Here is an 18954-nt window from a genome sequence, read left to right as displayed (position 1 = left end):
GCTTAGCAATCACCAACACAGAAGGGCCCTGGAGGGCACTGGAGGGCTGTGAAACATCAGAGGAAGGTTTGGTAAGGCTACCCCAACGTGGCATTCGGGTAAGAAGAAGATCACTTGTCTGGGTGTGTTTAAACAGACCTACACATCAAAGCACATATGCAGACATTATGAGGAAATGTGTTGTACCCGTTTCTGAGCAACACAATAATAGCACAGGGATCTGAAGATAAAGGGCACATATTTTCTTGGTCAGGAGCTATCCCTCTTCATTAGTGTCCCTGCAGAACTGACTCACACACTGTCTAAATACACTGGGCAGCAAGTACAGATCATCTCTTTGCCCTCCGGCAATTATACCACCTTGTCAAAATAAATTAATAATAGACGCTGTTTTTAATGAATCAGCAGGTAATGACTAACTTGAATCGTGCATACTGAATGCTGTGACATGAGGGAAATGGTACAGGGAGGCGAACTCTGAACTGCTTGCCCCTGAAATGTCTTACAGCGATACAAAGTGCAGCCACCAAGGGGGAGAGGGAGGTTTTTTGTTTTTTTTTATAAAAAAGGTACTCACAATCCCCTGAGCAACTGCTGAAATAGCGGCATGTCAAAGTGAGGAGGATTGTGATGGGAGGTCATGTAGGATCGAAAGGAGAGTTTCAAGAGGAAGAAGACAATAAGCTGACTGTGACAGCCTGTGTTTGAGAAATCAATAGGCTCTGCTTTTGTTCTGTCTCACTTCAACACCTGAATCAGAACAAAGCATCCAAGCCTGGCCGAGTTCTCAAACTCTCTTTACAAACATCACTTGACGAAAGCTTTTCAACCCAACTGGCGTCAGAAGCCAGCATGCTGCTAGCATAGCATATCATAGGACACCCCCATACTCTGCATATCCACCGTTTCTATTTACATTTAAATAAGAGACCAATACAATGCCCCGGCAGTCCAGAGTAGAGTACGGATTACATGCATTCTGCAATAATAACAAAAATTACAAGACTGGCAGACTACTGTGGATTTTTCCCTGCATGGAACTGTGATGAAACTGCATGCAACATTCACATCACTGCAATTCCAGTTTGTGAGTCTGATGTTTTCACTTCAACTAAAGATTTCATGGACTCAGACACTCCAGATGAGCTCCTTCAAAAAACCCATTAATGTCATTCAACCAAAAACAAGGCTAGTCAATTTCACATTCTTATTTATAAATGAATCTGTAAATCAACTACTTCATATATGTTATATGTATTCAACAGGTTTGGAATCAGTCCCTTGACTGATTTACCGCCAGCTGGCACCTGTGCTACCACAGCTGCCATGACCTACCCATAACCCACCAGCAACAGCTGTTTCACCACTGTGCCATGCATGGAAGGAGGGACAAAATGCCTTCAATTCAACGCCAAACTGGGACGATAATGTAACCTAGAAGCTATATAACTGAGCAGAAATGGCATTTCTTTAAAAGAGCTCAGTATTAGTTATGCTCTGAAGGCCTCGAATACTGCGCTCTTCTAAATCAGCACACTAGACATTATCCATGCTCTGTTACACTTTAATGCTCTTCAATTTCCACTGTCCTAATAAAGTTTATGTGAAAGAGTATCAGTCTAATAAGTGTGAGATACATCAGGATGATAAGTGTTCAGGTTCATGGCTGGGTCTCTGAAAGGATATCTGCCCAAAGGGAGTGGCCAAACCAGAAATACCACTTACCCCGTAGAGAGCAGGCATCGTGGCACAAAGACAACTAAAGCCTGCATCCATTACACCACCAGGGAGAAAAATGTCCTGAAGAGAGTGTTTTGACTTTTAGAGGAGTGTCAGTGGTTCAGATTTCACTGGGGGGTTTCATATGCAGAGAATGAACAGGCGGCTCAACAACAGGTCAGTTCTCGACACTACAATCGTGGCCTAATCCTGAACCCTGACTCCAGTGACCTGAGCATTTGTTACACACTACATACACCACAACAGAGGGAGAATCTGGCTGTAACTTTGTTGACACAGGAGAAAGGTAAAGTACTGAAACACGGCCAGTGGGCTAAATATAAACTGCTCAGGAGGCTTTCTTTCCTCTGGGTAGGGGATAAGGAGCAGCACTCGCAGCATCAGTCTTGCAGACCCAGTTTTTGTAGTCTGGAGCTTGCTACCTCGGGGGAAGAAAACACAAGGACTGAAACGGCTGTACCTCACAGCCCTGCTTATTTCTTTGTGGGATAATTACACATCTGTGTGTGTGTGTGTGTGTGTGTGTGTGTGTGTGTGTGTGTGTGTGTGTGTGTGTGTGTCTGTGTGTGTGCTCGAGCTATGCAGTCTCACTCTCCTTCATATCCAGGCTATAAACACAGGCCCATCTGTGTTGAATGATAAATTTCTCTGTCCATTATTCAAGTAAAACATACGCTTTTAAGTGATAATGAGTATAATAGTCCTGTCATTTTCGACCAGTACATCAACAGGATATTTTGGAGCTTATTTGTAATACACACAGCCTTCTTATGGAAATGAGGCACTACTCTTTTGATGTTTGGGAGAATTTCTACTTTTTCCTGTCCTTTGGTCCACACAATGCTGCTAACATTCCTCTGATGCAAACCCAGCTCCTTGTAGCACTTACGTCATGCAAGTCCTGGCTGGCTGGCTCACTCGCTGGCTGGCTGGCTGGCTTATTCCCACTCCTACATCAAACTTGCAGGCCACACTCGGGATGCCACTTTGATCAAATTTAAGTAAAATGGACTTGCCGTAGTTTGAAAGATCAATACCACATTAATAACACCTGGCTGAGGGAGCTGTGAAGCCTGCACTCTGGCTCTTGCTGCGGAGTGGAAAGGAAGAGGCAGGCCAAGGCAGGCCACTGACTGTAAATCTCTCGTCTTGGCATCTCTTCCAGGGTGCTGGAAGGTCTCGCAGTAACCCTGAAGAGCTTATGGTTGCGACAGCTCTAGCCCCCGCTAGCATCAGTGTCAGGGCTGTGTCACTCGACACTATGGGACCTTCCTGCATGGCAAGACTTCGGGCGCTTGATTTCCAGCTCTTACAGGCAAAGGCGCTAATGAACAAGCATGCTGAGTAGCACATACACACAAAAATGTGAAACCAATACACACACATATACTCATATACTGTATTTTCATCAATATGCTAAAACATTCATAGCATTCGACACAGAGTGCAAGTTTCAAATTAATAATAACAATTCCCTCCAAGCGGGTCCTTTCAGGGATGTTTGTTGGCCTGCAGAATTGGCCAGTGAGACTTGATATAAGCAGGCGCAGGCACAGAGAGGAGAGCCGGGCTAAATGGCAGAGGAGGCACCGCTTTTGAGCATTGTCCTCCTCTCAAAGGCAAAAACCTGCTCTTTCTCTGCCTTGGAAACAATAACTCTCAACCTGTACTTGACCTTTCTGAAGAGCAAACAATCCTCCACAACTCACAAAGCCTTTAACAAAAAATAAAAGTTTGAACTAAATTAGAAAGAGAACAGTAACGTGTGATAATTAAAACAATAACAACACATGCTTAGCAGGATTAATTAAGCACAATAATCACAAGATGTGCGGGAGCTGCAGTCTAGCATAAAGAAATGTCTGCAAGCTCAGCACAGCAGAAGCTATCGTGAAATGCATCACAAGAAAATGAGAAATGAGACCAGCTCGCAACAGAGGAGGTCCCTGATTGGACACAAGCTTCCAGTGATGAGGAGTACCAATCGTGGCACTTGGCATTAAGCAGAATTCTTTGAACACATACAATAGATGGATATGTTTCATCTTCCAGTCTTGTGAGATGAATAAGCCAATCGGGGGCTGGCTCTCCTCCACGTAGCCCCACATTACAATAGATCAGAGACAGAAACTGGAAGAGACACACTGCAGAGCAAGACTCCTCTCATAAGCACCCTGTTTAATCATTCACACAAGGGCTGAAGGCAAAATGGCCAGCACACACGAGCCCAGCATGAGTCCTGCTGTGCCCTCAGCCGAAAACAAAACATCCTGACGATCTATCTGAATAAATCCCTCTGTCATTCTCAGCTTTTCTCTGGAAATTCTCTCCACTTTTTTCCCCTCCAATCGCCTCCCTCCTTGTTGCAAACTTTTCCATCTGCTGTCTGAATTACTGCCCGTGATCCCGCAAAGATGGAAATCAACCAGTCTTTTCAGGAGTCTGATTGAGGCCCAAACCCTGCCGCCCATCACCCTCAATCCACAGATGGTGGCCTGGCTCCTGCAGGGAACACTTCCACTGTGGATTTGCTGCAACTCTGTGGTGCAAGGCAACATTTTCTACATGATGGTTACTTTTTTTTTTTCCTACAATAATTCCCAATGCATCTTCTTTCCCATGCAGTTAGAAGACTACTATAGTGAACACGTCTAATGGGCTCTCAGGAACCAATATGTAACAGCTATAAATGGTGCTGTGAGATGAATAATGTAACAATAATTACATTTTGCAATACAATTGGTACAGAAAGCATGCTTAAAAATTGTTAAGACGATTATTTTGAAGAAATATGTTCCATGTTAAGAATTTTGGTCACACACTAAATATATAAGTCCTCTTTTAAGTAAAGCCTTCTCTATATCCTGTTTAATCTCTAGTGTTCCCGTGCGTCAGATCACCTGTTAAACCCTTTAGATCTGGGCGGATTTTGTCTATACAATGTCAGAAAATAGTAAAAAAAAAATGCTCATCAAATGTCTTGTTTTGTCTGACCAGCAGTCAAAAACCAAAAGATATTCAGTTTACTATCATGTATGACAAAGAAACTCTAATCTTCAAAAGTGGACCTACACATGTTAGGCGTTTTTTGCTTAAAAAATGACTAAGATGATGACTCCATGATCACAATATTGTTGCAGCTCTAATCCCTTTATGCTTATGAGTGCTGGTGGTCCCATAAGTTACATTTCCCAGTGCTGCTGATGAGGTTTATGCAGTGTAAACTTGAAGCCCTTAAATATTATTCATTCTATGCCATGCTTCAGCTAGACAGTCTGGGCTTCACAGTCCTTTTCATCTCAATCCAAGTGTTATCTTTTTTACTGAAATAAGCAAAAAGGATATTCTGCCTTAACTTGAGATCAAACTGGGAAATGAGTCATGAGACACAGGATAATTACACCACTCAGTTGACAACATTTGCTGCTAATAGAGCAGACAGATGGTAAGTGAACAACCATTCAACTCCCATAAGAGACAACAGAGGAGTGAAAGTGTCATATTGGGCTTTACACCATGAAAGAAAAAAAACACTGGACTTTCATGTTCATAACCTCTTTGTGTCCGAGAAAACATGATGCGAACGTGATGTTTTTCTCCTCTTATCAACCTCACTACAGTCAGTCCAGTGCAGCAGAGAGCCTCCATATTTCATAGCCTCTAATAATTTCACATCCCCTGAACTGACAGCCTGGACCGACCGCGGCATACGCAAGAAAGAGTTATGGAAAATATGGATTAGATCGGGTGAGAAAGGCGAGAAATCCCCAAAGGAGTGCGGAGACTTAACTGTTATTAAGCATTCAAGGTTAAGGTGTGGTCTTCACACAATCACAGCAATGAAGGCAGAGTGTTGATCAAAGCAGACGATGATTAAGACTGTGGGAGTCAAGGCTGCATTTATGCTCCTTAATTTCCCCTCCTATAAGGATGTAAGAATGAAGGGAGTCCAGCCAAGGGGATTAGTCACATAGAGGAGAAACCACAAAAACTAGCAGCGTTAACTATCAGCAGCTAATGGCGGGGTAAAAGTGCAGATGGTGAGGCTTGCAACACTCCAGTTAACAAACAAAAGAACTGACGCCGTGTACATTTTTTGTTAACAGACACTCACACAAAGCCTTAGTGGAGCGTCACTGTTCCATTCAGCTCTTTTAATTACCTGTGTGTGTGATTTAATCCTTCATATGTCTCAGCCCATTCCTCCTAATGATCTGCTCCATTCAGCTCTTGTCAATACACATTCCGCTTGCATGGTTTTGTTGTTGTTTATTTTACAGCAAGTTATACATAGAAGTGTTGTGCTACTTAGCATTTCTAGATTTTCCCAGTCCTTATAAAAACACAAGAACTTGCCAATGAGAAATACTAATGTTTGCCAAATAACAAGTCAAGTCTCCTTGTGATCGCAACATAATCAGCCTTTTCAACATGCATGTGACAAAACACTGTGCAGCATTGTTATACAGTGTTGAAGCAGCCTGCAGTGTAAATGTTATTAATATTACTGCCTTATTAGCCTGGTTTTATGTTCTACAGGGGTAAAATTATGCACATATAAGTGTGCCTGTGTGTGTGTGTGTGTGTGTGTGCCTGTGTGTGTGTGTCTGTGTGTGTATGTGTGTGTGTGAGACAAAGAGACTCAAACAGGCCCAAGCCATTTTAGCCTTTCGACAAAAAAATACCAAAAATACAGCCCTGTAATTACATTGCATGAATAACTAATAGAATTCAGAGAATAAAAGCAGATTTTGAAACATGAATGTGAATGAATATGAAAAGGTCTGTGTCAGATTCCTATAAAAGACGTTTATTTTTAACACTCTGTCTCTCTCTCTTTCCATCGCCCTGATATGAGGCTGATTTGCAAATTTGGGAAGATTTATTTATCCTACTGCAACACTGCCGTGACAAATGAAATGGGAAAACGTCAGAGTCTAGAAACAATTTAAGAAATTGCATAATTTTGATCCTTTTATCTGAAAAAAAAAACATTTCTGGCCATGTTACAATCAAGCTTGTTTGCACACAAAACATAAAAGAGGACTTTTAGGAGGAAAGGCCTTATCTGCCAACCATTTAACATGTGTCATTCTCCTCATCATCTTGGAAGATTTAAAGCTGATTTGTGAGCATTAATGTTTTCTACAGCCAGACAACCAAATAAAAAAGCCCAGAGAGACAGCTCATCACATCAGGAGAAAAATCCAACAGCTTTGAGAGCTTTATTTCCCCACAGTAGTAGCTTACATATTGGTATATGAGACTATTAAGGGAATTTTGTTTTAAAAAAATCAATAAGCATTTAACTTCCTCAAACTTCATTAAGATGTAAACTTTTAAAGAGTCACATACAAATATGCAACCCAATGCCAGTATGGAGCAACTCCAGGTTTTGGACTCTAGAAGTCATCAGATTGGTTCAGGCTGTTGGGATTTGGGAGATTCATTCTCACAAGTATTGACTGAATTGCCTAAAGGTAGTGGGAGTGTCGCTCATTCCGTTTTAAAGGAAAATCGTCTCCCTGAATGCACTGATCTCTAACTTTGGATCGCAATGTCTTACACCTTTTAGGCTACCTTGCGCCTTTAAATATGCTTGAGCAATAACAAAAAGGCAGAAGCAGCGTAGCGCAGAGGATTGTGATGTTTTGGGAAATGGGAGCTTTCCCCAGAACACACAGACGCAGTCCTCCTAAATACGCAACATCGTAGCAAAAATAATAATAATAATAATAACTTTATAGACTCATAAAGTTATTATATAATTTGTTTTTATCTTCAGCCTTGGGAACTAACATTGTCCTATTCGGAAAGTCATGGAAAGCAGCGTTAAGCAGATAAACGCAGCAGCGTGTTGGAGAAAGGGGGCACAAAGTTGGCATCTTCACCAGACTCGCTCTGCTTTTGCTTTTAGCGGAGTTTCATCCACATGTTAAAACTTCCCAACTGCGTTTAAGGAGATCGAGACAAATATGTGACTTACCTGTTGGCCCCTCAATGCCATCGGCGTAGATCTGAACAGCCAAAATCAACAGAAAGGCGCAGGTGTTCATCGTGTAGCTGTTTTAGTCCACTTTAAATGTGCAGGAGAAATCATTTCATTCACTCCGTGAGGTCCGGGCGCGCAAGTAATAGAGCCGAGCCCATCTACTCCCCCAGTTCTCACTGAGTGGAGTTTCAGAGACAGTGAGGAGACAGGGCAGAGCTAGTCCTGCAAACTGACGTCAGGGTAAACAGTTCAGGGAAGAGATTTCTTTCTCAAGCCCACTTTCCTTCCCAGCCTCCACTTCTCTGCTGACACAAAGTATGAGCCGGGCGCCTCCAAGCGGCCGAGTCCGGCAACGGCACTGTGGTATTCAAACGTCGGCCAAGCAAAAAAACCCCAGACTGTGTGTTTGTGTGCTGCTGTACTTGCACCTTTGTGGGTACCAGGAAGAGTTTCAGATGTTCAGAGTGTGGACATTTCTGGAAAGTGTGGATATGTGGACTCTTTGCTTCTTCAAAGTGTCGTTTGAGGTTTAAAACCAGATTTTAAGGTGAGGATCTGAATTAGATTTAAGAGTCTGGGGCTGGGATTTGGGCTAGGCTTGTAGTTGTGATGGTTAAGGTCAAGGTCCTTGCAAGTATTGAAGCATAAAGTGTGTGTGTGTGTGTGTGTGTGTGCGCGCTTGTATTAATCACACAGGGACAAAAAGTCTACTCACACACATTATCGGGGCTTATCCTCAATTTTGTTCATCCCAACAATACATTTAAGAATTGGTGTTTGTTAAGGTCAGAGTAAGAGTTGGGGTGAGGCATGTAGTGGTAAGGGGAATAAATGTAAGTCAATGCAATGTCCCTCTAAGTGATTAAAACAAGCATCCATGTGTGTTGGTGTGTATGTGCAGAGACAGGGACAAGGTGCTGATCTCTTTCTCTGTTTTTACATCAATTTGGCTTGATTTTAATGAGACATTACTTAATCTTCACTGCCCAGCAGCTCCTAGCAGCTGTCACAGTACAGCATAAGTACGGGATTATCAGTCTGACAACAACAGGCGGAGAAAACACTCATTACGTGGCTTTGTTTTAAAAGTAACACTTGTAATTTCTTGTTTCTGCATTAAACACTATTATAGTCATTCTCTTGTTTTAAAATCACCTAATTGAAGTCTAATTATCCCAGCTATACACATAACCTTTCTCATTTTAGCTGCTGTTTTACAGCTGAGGACAGCCATATATTCACACATGACAGACAGGTAAGCATGCCTTCACACCTCCTCACAGGTGCGAAGCATTTATCTCCATAAATTATGTTGTGTGCATTGAGTTTGTGACTGATCTTAAATTTTCTTGTATACCCACAGTTGGCCATGTTTGTTGGAGAATACCTGGCAGAAATCACTCTTGGATTTCATTTACAAACTTAAATGTCAACACCTTCATGTAGAAAAGCCACTGTGACTTTAACATGGATATACAATATAACCTGTTAGAGTGTTTGATTATGAGTTGTTGGACACTGGTCACACGCTGCAAGGTGTCTTCTCATATATCATTACAACATTACCCAGGCCCCGAGATTCACCTTTGAAATCAAACATCTTGCACAAGTGCTGATGCTGCAGCCACTGCTCTGCATGACCCAAACTGGTGATAAAACCTGTTGGGCTCACACATTGAGCTTTGGCTCCAGGAATCCCAATTGGACCATGATGCCATTATGCAGGCTATTCATCATTCATTTTGTTGTCAAGTGTGAACATTAAAGCTGGGGATTAAATTAAAGAGGGCCAACAAACGCATCTAAGGCTTCCAACATGAGTGCATATCTCAGCCTCTAATGTTGTTAGCCCTGGATGACAGATGAACGATGGATTGCTCAGCAAATTACTTAATTTAACCAAAGGAGCACAGCGTATGTCAAGCTAACACCTGTAATTACACCTGCTTGATGCATGGCAGCCATTTTGCGCCCTGGTATTCAAAGCACAGAGTAGCAATTTATTTAAACTAGGGAGTATTTTGGCCTGAATCTGTTCAACTGCATGATAGTTTAATTTGCAGTAAACCGAACAGGATGTCGCAAAATACTGTTCAAATCCAATAACAGGACAGGCGTCAGCGGAGATGCTGACAGCTGCACTATGATGAAAGTCATTTTTTATCAGCTGCCGCTCATGACCCCTCGCAAACGACTACATCTGCACAGGCAGTGTTGTGCATACATTTATAATAACATATCATTACAGTTCTGAGAGAAGTTGTCAAAGGCTGGCTATCAAACTAGCACTGTCTATCACATGGCCTTGGCATGTATGATGGTGCTTCAAAAGTAAAAGAACAGAGAACACAGGGCAGAAAGTGGCTTCTACGCTGCTGTCTGTGAGGTAAAACTGAGGTGCCACACACCAAACAGTGATATCAGAAAAATCTATTTCATTTGTCTGTAAAATGGAAAATGATTGTTTGACATCAGTGATTGCTGTGTGACCACAAGTCTGACAATCCTGTGAGGTGAAACCACAGAGCAGCCATTTTCTCCCATGTGATTTTCTGTTGAATTACCAATTGACTTCTGTTTTTATAAATGGAACTGAAGTAACGTATTCACAACGGAGCAACACTGTAAGGAGGGTTAATGAAACATCTCAGATTAACACCAACACAGTAGAAAAATAAAAAGAAACATGCTAAGAATACATATATTGTCTTCCTGCAGTAAGTCCAGCATTTTACAATTCTCATCAACAATGGTGAAGTTAGCTCTTTAACACAGGCTTCTGTTAAAATATGAAACAAAGTATTTTATTTAAATGTGTTCATTGTCTTACGTGGTCATATCAGACCATCAGCGTCATTTTCATCATACTCTCATGTGCATAACATCTTTTTCTCTTTTATATTTTTTCTATGATAAAGGGGAGTAAATTAACAAGATTAGTAAACAGTACCCTGTTTAAAACAACAGCACGTCAACAGTCACAATACTTACTAAATATATAGTTTTCACTGTCAAAAATTAAGAATAATCTATTCTTCAGACAGTGTCTGGTGCATAGATCTTAGGCAGGTTTTAGGCATAATAACAAGGGCCTAAATACAAGCCTGAGTGAGATATACTGTATTTCACAAAATCAAAATTATATAAAATTCACCACACAAGTGTAACTCACAAAATATGGATTTTCAATTATAAATAGTATTAGAAATTATTTATAAAAGTATAAGGGAAATATTTGTCACAAATACCTGAAAAAGTTGCCAAATATTTTTAGATACGGTGAATACTATTTACATTGACATGTGAAAGGCATCTTAAAAATGTAGAAATACTTACTATCAAACACATACGTTTCTAATTCTTTAGAATGTTTCAGGGCAGCAACAATTACTTTCATTATCAATTAAACTTCAAATAATCAATTTATCATTTCTGGCCCATAAAATGTCAAAAGAAAAATGTAAAAAAATGCTCATTGCAATTCCCCAGAGCCCAAAGTGACGTTTTCGTGTTATAAAATATTTCGAATTTGATTTAGAACATTTTGCTTAGAAAAATGACTTAAATGATTATTATCGTTTATCAAAATTGCTGCCAATTAATGTTCTGTCAGTGGACCAATCAATGAATCAATGAATCATTTCAGCTTTACTGTGTTGTGAGTTGATAAAATGTTATTAAAGAATGAACCAAAATGCTCTTCTTGAATGTGTCTTTTACAAACAACTCAATGCAAGAACAAATGTGCGCTTGTAACACTGCAAACAACTGAAGTAACCACAATATATATATATGAGAATACAAAAAAAAGTAGTTTGACAAAGTAATGTTTTTTTCATTTTAATTCCCCTTTTAGTGTCTTTGGGATTATCTTTCTCCCTCACTTACTTTTATGTTTCTTTGATGCCTTACTTCCTATAATCACCTTTTCAATGCCATGCAAGCCTTCTGTCTCCTCACTTCTAAGATGAGGGTCTTCTTGAAACTTAACAGTCGTCTGTCCGTGCTCTTTGTGGATCCCTGAGGTGTCCTCTGTCTCCACGCCCTCCTGTCTGGGTCTGTGGAGCTTCTCCTGATTTGCCATCTCACTGATGTCACGCTTCCTCTCCAGAGTGGCACCATGGCTGTCTCTGTCCGTCCTGCCAGCCTCGGCAGGGTGACGCTGGCCAGTGGAGGCAGAGAAATGGCTAAAGAGCTGAGGGTTGATGGTGAACTGAGCGTAAGATGCAGGTGATAAACCGGTAAAAGAGAAAGGCTGGATCGGTGGGCCCGTTTTGACGGGGGACAGCAAGTTGTGGCTGTTTGACGGGTTGTGGCGCTGATTGCGGAGATGTTTCAAGGATTTCATTTTGGAGGAGGTGCTTTTATCACGACCCTGCTTCCTCTGGTCTTCCAAAATCTCATCCAACGCTAAGAAAAAAAATGGATATTAGTTCATACAATCAGCCGGGGTATCATTGTATGTACCGTATGTTGCCTTCAGCAGTTTTCTCACCACAAACATTGTTATGTATTTTGTTCTCTTCATCCTGGCTGCACTTCAGGACCAGAGCTTGCTTCACTGAGTCTAAAAGCCCAAACATCTTACACAGGGAATTAAGTATGACGGCATCTGAGAAAACAAAAACATCAAAAGTCAGCTTGTCCACATAAAATCACTTTTACAAAAAAATCAATGACCATTCATTTCCTTTGGCGGAGGTATTATTACAAGTCATTTTTAAAATTGATTTACTTTTTTTTTTTTACTTGAATGATATTTGACTAAGTTTAAATCAATTATTTTCACAATCCAGGGGTTAGCTGGGTACCACTGTGGGAACTCACCTGTCTCCTGCAGGTTGGCGTTCTCACTGCGAACCTCCACTCCTTTAAGAGCAGCTGATATTTCAGTCTGGAGACTGGACAGGACCTCCCCCATCAGCCCTGAGTCTGCTACTCCCTTCCACAGGCTCAATACGTCATCTAGAGAAGGTCAATTAGGTATGATATTATTATTATATATGGGGAAACTGTGGGGTGCATGTGTATGTCTGTTTGTCTTTTCATTTGAGTATGTCAAAGTGCCACAGAGAAATGAGAGAAAGTGGTATATGTGCAATAATGGTAAAGTGATTTGAGTATGTGTGAGAAAGTATGAATTCCTATGCAAGCTGTGGAGTTGGACTCCAAAATGCAGAGCAAAATAAATAAGAAATGTGGGATAAATGAGATGGACTGTGGAGGCAGGGAAATGTCTGGAAGTGAGCTCTGGGCAGAGTTAAAGGGTTGAAAGAGATTAATAAATTGAGGAGGGAAATATAGGAAGAAGTGTCAGGGTTGGAGAAACAATGGAAAAAAGATATAACGAGATAGAGGAAATGGGAGAGGTGCTGCACTTGGCAAGTGGATGTTAAATGGGTGATGGAGGTAGAGAGGAAAGAGTAAGGAAAATGGGTTAGAAAAGAGGCGCTCTAGGAGGAGAGAAAGGAGGGCAGGGCAGACTGGAGGGGGACTGAAAAATTACTTGGGATCTGTACAAAACTGCGCAGAAAAGAAGTTGAGTATATTAGAGTGATAAAATGTTAGAAATGCTTGATATCTTATCTTGCGAGAAATGCGTCCACTTTCACATTTGCTTAAATGTCTGTCAAGATAAATGCAATGTGCCGACGGAAAATATTCCAAATCCCATTTACAGCTATCTGAAGCTAAATTCATGTATCTCACCATGTCTGGAATGTACACTAATGGAAAGAAACACATTTCTGGAGATAGAGGAGCGTAGCTATAGGCTGAGTACGTTCGCTGAGAGTTGTCAATTTGTTTTAAGACCTGTGACAAGCAATATTGCTTGTGCAGTGAGGCGCTGCAATTTGCCATTCACACAAAAGATCACTTGAGGCTGTGTTACCGACTGTAGTCCAGCTGGAACAATGCCTAATCAGGTCACCTTTAAAAGCCCTTAAATCAAAGCTTAGGTTCCTGCAAGAAAAAGCCACACTTAGAAATGTCAGATGCCGTCAATGGTAATATAAAAGGACGTGACTTTGTACCTGCCAGTGGTCAGCAACTTTTTAAAGCCAGTCTGCAGGAACATCCAGCAGATTCAGAGATTCATTGGCTCAATGTATCAGAGGTGTCAAGCCGCAGTGGCTGCAAGAGGCTTGACACAAGGGACTGACAGACTGCAGGTAGACTGATGTTAATGTTCACAGTTGTCATTATTCACCTGTTGTTCTGTTTATTATTCATGCAATGATGGTTTGAGTCTAAATGTAGTATTTATTTTCCTCTTCAGCTAACATTTTTATCCATCAGTGATAGGACGTGGCTTACAAATTCGTGGCCTCTGGAGAACTGAAAGTCAGTGGGCTGAATCTGTGCCTAAACAAAAAATATATCCATGTGGTGTCTCCTGTCAAAGCAACAGTGAAGCACTGCAGGTGAGCAGTTTCCTGCTTTGTAGGATAATGTGCAAGCCCAGACCATCAGTAAATGAATGAAGCCTCTCTTAAGCCTTAATAGTCAATACATTTGTCCAATCACCCAACCCTGTTCTGTGTCTTTTTCTCCATACCCACTTTTTTTCATCCTGTTCAGGCTGTTTAACAAGCGCCTGTATAGTCTTTCTCATATCTACCAGGTGTGTCAGCCTTCTTCCTCTTTGCAGCATGTCCATTGGCTGTTGTGGGATTTACAGGCCGGGCTGGACCAGGGCTCCACTCTGCTGTTGCACAGAACTTCTCTTCCAAGGGTTCCTCTACCTCTGCTGCATCATGTACAACCTCACCTGAAATGAAAGTGCAAAGCAATATACTGTAAATAGAGCGCATAAACTTCTCATATTGCCATAGAACGTGAGTCGGCAGAGGGAAGACAAGGCAATCCAACGGTTTTTCCTAGATATTTCATAGATCATAGAAGATTTATGTGCAGTGGTTGCTCAGGAAGGAAAGTGGTGCATTATTAAAGGTATATGACTGTTCTTTGTGTTACATTTCCTAATTCATGTGTCAGAAGTAGGGATGTAACACTACACTCAATGGGGATGTAACGATATACTCAACTTTCGATTTGATACAATTCACAATACTGGGTTCACAATTGATTTATAATATGAAGTATAAAAAATATATTTAGTATAGTAAAGTATATTTTCTGCATCAAATTACAGAATCCTTTTTTTTTTTTTTTTTTCTTAGGTAGTAAATAGTGACCTCTGCTGTTGAACAGGAGTATCACAATTCATTTTACATGTCACTGATTTGAATCTTCCCAGATTTTTATCTGCATCAGTACATCAGGCCCCAGCATATGTGGGAGAAAAAACATCAAATTGTAAATGCCAACTGAAATCTACCTGTCAGGGGAGGCACCTGTCCTCCGAGGGGGTCGAGTGCCAGACATGATGGGCTCTGCTGCACTAAGGTCCCTGGGGGAAGCCGTGTGCTGTTGATCAGCACATCAAATTTAGTGCTGCGGCAGGTGTTGCTGCACACTGTGTCATGCTGGTAGAAATCTATCTGGCCTGAGTCCATCATTTTTCTGCATGAGGAGAAGCAGGTTTAAAAGAACATCACAGAGTACCCAAGAAAATATTTGTTTTACACTGTTGCAGAGGGGTTTTAAAGTATGGATTTATTCAATCCCAATAGCTTCCCAGAGGTTTGCTTGACACAAAGCCCATTGATCTGACCTCTAGAGGAATAAGATGAAAAGAGCAGATATTGCCTATTGGGCTGGTGTATTGACTCACTGTAACACTAAGAACAAGTGCAAACACGATAAAGGGGTGAGAAGTATCACTCAGCAGCTTGCTTGCGTGTTATTTGATCCTGCTATCATAATAACGCTGCTTACCGACTACCTCTGGAATGTACTGGCAAACCCCAACACAGACAGGCTCCACACAAGTGCATATTATATGAATGGCATATGACTGCAGTAGATTGAGGTGTTCAACGTCTGACACTTTAATGCCAACACAACAAAGTAATCTGAAGGACTTTAGATTTACAATTAGCATGCATGTGTCTCCACAGGAGCTTTGAGGAAGAGGACAGACCGACAAATTGTGTTTTTCTTTAATTTAGGTCTACCTGAGCATTACCCCTCCCAGTCTGATGGCCCTCTTCCAGTCCTTCAGAGTGGCTTTCCCTGCCAGGTGTACAAACTGCTTAGGACTGATGAGCTGGTCATTGAACTGTAAGAGAAGTAGGAAAGCTATTATACGTACATGGAGAGAAGAATATTACGGATATTCCATACGAGATGTAAAGATAATTGTGTCTGATTTAACAAAGTCATTCTAACTGATAAATTCATAATTCACCTTTTGATTACATTCAATCGTCAACTTACTTTGACACATCGGACATTGATTCCAGGGCACACAAACTTCTTAAAAAGCAGAATCGCCCTGCTGTCTCCACAGGTGATGGGGTAGCCGTACTCGATCTCCTCTCCTTCTGCTTTACTGTCTTCTAAAGATTACAAGCCAGAAACACAGTTGTTAAATAACAGTACAGCTTGAAATACACTGTTAATTGGATTAATTCGTGCACAGAATACATTCATTGTATTAAGTAAGTTATTGATTTTATGTTCCTTTGTGTCTGACAAGTTTAATGTCAGCAGTGAAGGGGAATATCTTTGTCACGTACCATGATGTGTCTCTATGGCCAAGACTGTAGTGCCAGTGTCAGCAATGTCATCATTTACCCTGCAGAGGGCGACAGATTTTCACATTTAACACAATAATCATTTCATGTTAGCTGATAGTTCAATAGTTCTATATTTTAGCAACAGAGTTTGTAAATAGCTACTTCTGTCTAACCTTGTTGAAAACTAAGTGTTTTCCTTTTCTCCACATAGCTTACTGTCAGATTCTTTGACTTATAAGCCTACATTAAACTGAATATGAATAGTAGTAATGTCAAAGGATGTGGGCAGGGAAGGTTTTATGTTATCAAGCTGAATATCTACCTAAACATTTATACAAATCTGTCTATATGTGTACATTTGCCTCTCTATATTGTCACACAGAAAATGCTAAACATCTATTTTGGCCTTTAATGATAAAGCCATGTTACCCGTGCAGAATTGGCTGCAGGTGCAGGATGACTTGAGTCTTATGGTTGTTGCCACTGGACTCCCCTTCCTCTTCCTTCACCGTCTGGAGATCCCCTGAAGACACAGTGACCTCAGCACCCGCCATCACCCCTCCCCACAAGAGCTGCACGCAGAGAGGGTCGAGCACGCATGTTAACATCCAGATCACACACACACGCATGCAGTGATGCTATTTAATGCATACACAAGTCAATGAAAGCTTCCCCCATCAGTCTTTTCTGGCATGCAACTGTCATAGAAATGAATCCATACTGGGTTTAAAGTGACATAATCCTCACATAGGCAGGCCTTGTTTTCCATACTACTGTTGAGAATGCACAATCCTAGATGATGGGACATAAGCTTATGGTTTTAAGTAGAACCTGGGTTATAAGGCCTGAATTGTAAATATATATATATATATATATATATATATATATATATATAAAATTATATACGTACATCCACAGTGGACTCAACAGGTGAAATGTATTATTCTATTTAGATAGAAACTCTCAAATCAGATCAGTACTGCATTATGCAACCTTGTTGCATTTAGGCCTCCACTTTTCCACAAATATGACACCAATAAAAGACCTGTTGAACAATTTCAATCTGCATCAGTGGCACCAAGTCTTATTAAGCAAATTCCAGTTGATATTAGTTTCCAGAGACAGTTATTTATATAGGCCTTAAGTATTATGTAGGCTATCCTATACAATTTCTGAAAAGCCTACAGTTAAACTATAAAGTATAAAGTACTGGCATGTCCTTAATTACTAACAATATAGTGCTGACAAATATACATCATCATAAAGACATTTTATAGGGGTTAAAATAAACTGTCCACTGGACTACTATCTATGGTCATAGCAATCAGGGAGACAAAGCAATGAAAATTCCCACCTGGTAAACAGTTACAGAACAATAAATAATACACTGCATTAATTCTAGTGTGATCCTGTTCACAATATTATTTCCTGCACTATCAGCAGCTGAGGCGTTAGATACACTGGGCGACAATATAAATAGCAGAGAGAGAAATGGAGGAGAAATTAATTCACAAACTGTCTGTTAGGATTCTTCCATGGTGGAGAAACAAAACAGGCAATCTTTCCATGCAGTGAAGAGCAGCCTACAATAAACTGATCAACATATTCCAACACTATATCAAGTAGCCCCTTTGGTGGATCACCAACTCCTACACCGACAGTTGCGTGTCTTCCTCACCCTCCTTCACCCACTCAAACTGACGTCTGTTGGTGCGGCAGCACGCACACCCCGGCCAACAACGGTGCGACGGCGCGCGCTCCACTTCCACAGAGGGTGCCCAAAAGACCACCGGGTCGACATTAAAGCTCTCAAACACACTACCTGCGACTTTAAAGAATATTGTCGTAGTTTTACCTACCGTTTTTACAGCAGGGGATAATTCATCCTCCGCTTGTCGGAGAGGCAGAAGAGCATGCGCCGTGCTGCTTCGTTACACTTCCTGCAGTGAAGGCAGCATTTGCCTGAGAAGCATCTGTCCCGCTGTCACGAGAAGCGGTTAGTTCGCACGCGATGCGTAAATCGGTCAAACTGCTCTTATGTGCGAGTGCACGGCTTTGTTTCAGCACCTCTGAGCCACGGCACTGCATATGTAGGAGGATTTCAACCTTTAGAAACACCTTTCCATCACAAAGGAAGTCGTGAAAATGTTTATTTGCCCTCCTGGTACGTTTTAGGTTCATCATAGGTACATTTTTGTTTAGTTGCCACTTGTGTGGCCCAATTGTGTTGGTGTGTCATGCAGTAAACGCTGTTCTCAACAGTTGCGTGTTGTATTGTTGTCGTTGCCTGTGTTTCACCAGAAGATGGCAGGGTTTGCACTTTGTTTGAGGACATAAATGTGGTGTTCATTGGTCACACAGAAAAGATGTTTGCAAATGTTGTTCTTCACCATATTGACGTTTGAACGCCTCATTTCACCTTTTGAGTTTATAAAATGGCCCCCATAAAGGAACATGACATTCTGAGATCCAGGTTCAGTGTTGACATATTAGCAAACGAGAGTAAATTAGTATTACTGCCAACTGCTGGTCTCAGATCAGCGCACACCTACAAGTCAGCCCTCCCCTATTTGGGAA

At 41.2% G+C, this 18954-nt stretch overlaps 2 protein-coding genes across 6 annotated transcripts in view; both read right to left on the bottom strand.

The window, feature by feature from the left end:
• ptprub (protein tyrosine phosphatase receptor type Ub) overlaps positions 1-7991 on the bottom strand; it is a 152666-nt gene extending 144675 nt beyond the window's left edge. For 3 of the 4 annotated variants that reach the window (XM_051406426.1, XM_051406427.1, XM_051406428.1), the window contains exon 1: positions 7727-7991. In XM_051406426.1, coding sequence (XP_051262386.1) covers positions 7727-7796 — 70 coding nt within the window. In that variant the 5' untranslated portion in view covers positions 7797-7991. The remainder of the gene's footprint in view (positions 1-7726) is intronic. The other variant, XM_051406429.1, reaches the window with a different exon arrangement.
• Positions 7992-10509: 2518 nt separating this feature from the next.
• On the bottom strand, positions 10510-18615 carry LOC127367031 (glucocorticoid modulatory element-binding protein 1-like). Of its 2 annotated transcripts, none has more exons than XM_051406542.1 (10): positions 18237-18615; positions 16807-16949; positions 16378-16436; positions 16076-16197; positions 15814-15917; positions 15075-15259; positions 14355-14504; positions 12560-12697; positions 12228-12344; positions 10510-12142 (listed from the first exon to the last, which is right to left on the bottom strand). In XM_051406542.1, the coding sequence occupies exons 2-10, from the start codon at positions 16929-16931 to the stop codon at positions 11613-11615; spliced, it is 1530 nt and encodes a 509-aa protein (XP_051262502.1). In that variant the 5' UTR covers positions 16932-16949; positions 18237-18615; the 3' UTR covers positions 10510-11612. The 2 variants fall into 2 exon arrangements, with proteins under 2 accessions (XP_051262502.1, XP_051262503.1); XM_051406543.1 differs by lacking the exon at positions 18237-18615 and adding an exon at positions 17894-17989.
• Between the last annotated feature and the right edge of the window lie 339 nt (positions 18616-18954).

The sequence above is a fragment of the Dicentrarchus labrax genome, unplaced genomic scaffold (genome assembly GCF_905237075.1).
Source record: "Dicentrarchus labrax unplaced genomic scaffold, dlabrax2021, whole genome shotgun sequence".
Lineage (NCBI taxonomy): Eukaryota > Metazoa > Chordata > Actinopteri > Moronidae > Dicentrarchus > Dicentrarchus labrax.
The sequence above is the reverse complement of the archived record's forward strand: the minus strand, read 5'-3'. Positions and strand labels throughout refer to the sequence as shown.

Excerpts from the sequence above, each read along its gene's own strand:
- LOC127367031 (XM_051406542.1), bottom strand. The coding sequence starts at position 16,931 with ATGGCGGGTGCTGAGGTCACTGTGTCTTCAGGGGATCTCCAGACGGTG. Across the intron at positions 16,198-16,377 it reads GGCCATAGAGACACATCATG|AAGACAGTAAAGCAGAAGGA; the intron begins GTACGTGACAAA and ends TGTAATCTTTAG. Across the intron at positions 15,918-16,075 it reads TCAATGTCCGATGTGTCAAA|TTCAATGACCAGCTCATCAG; the intron begins GTAAGTTGACGA and ends CTTCTCTTACAG.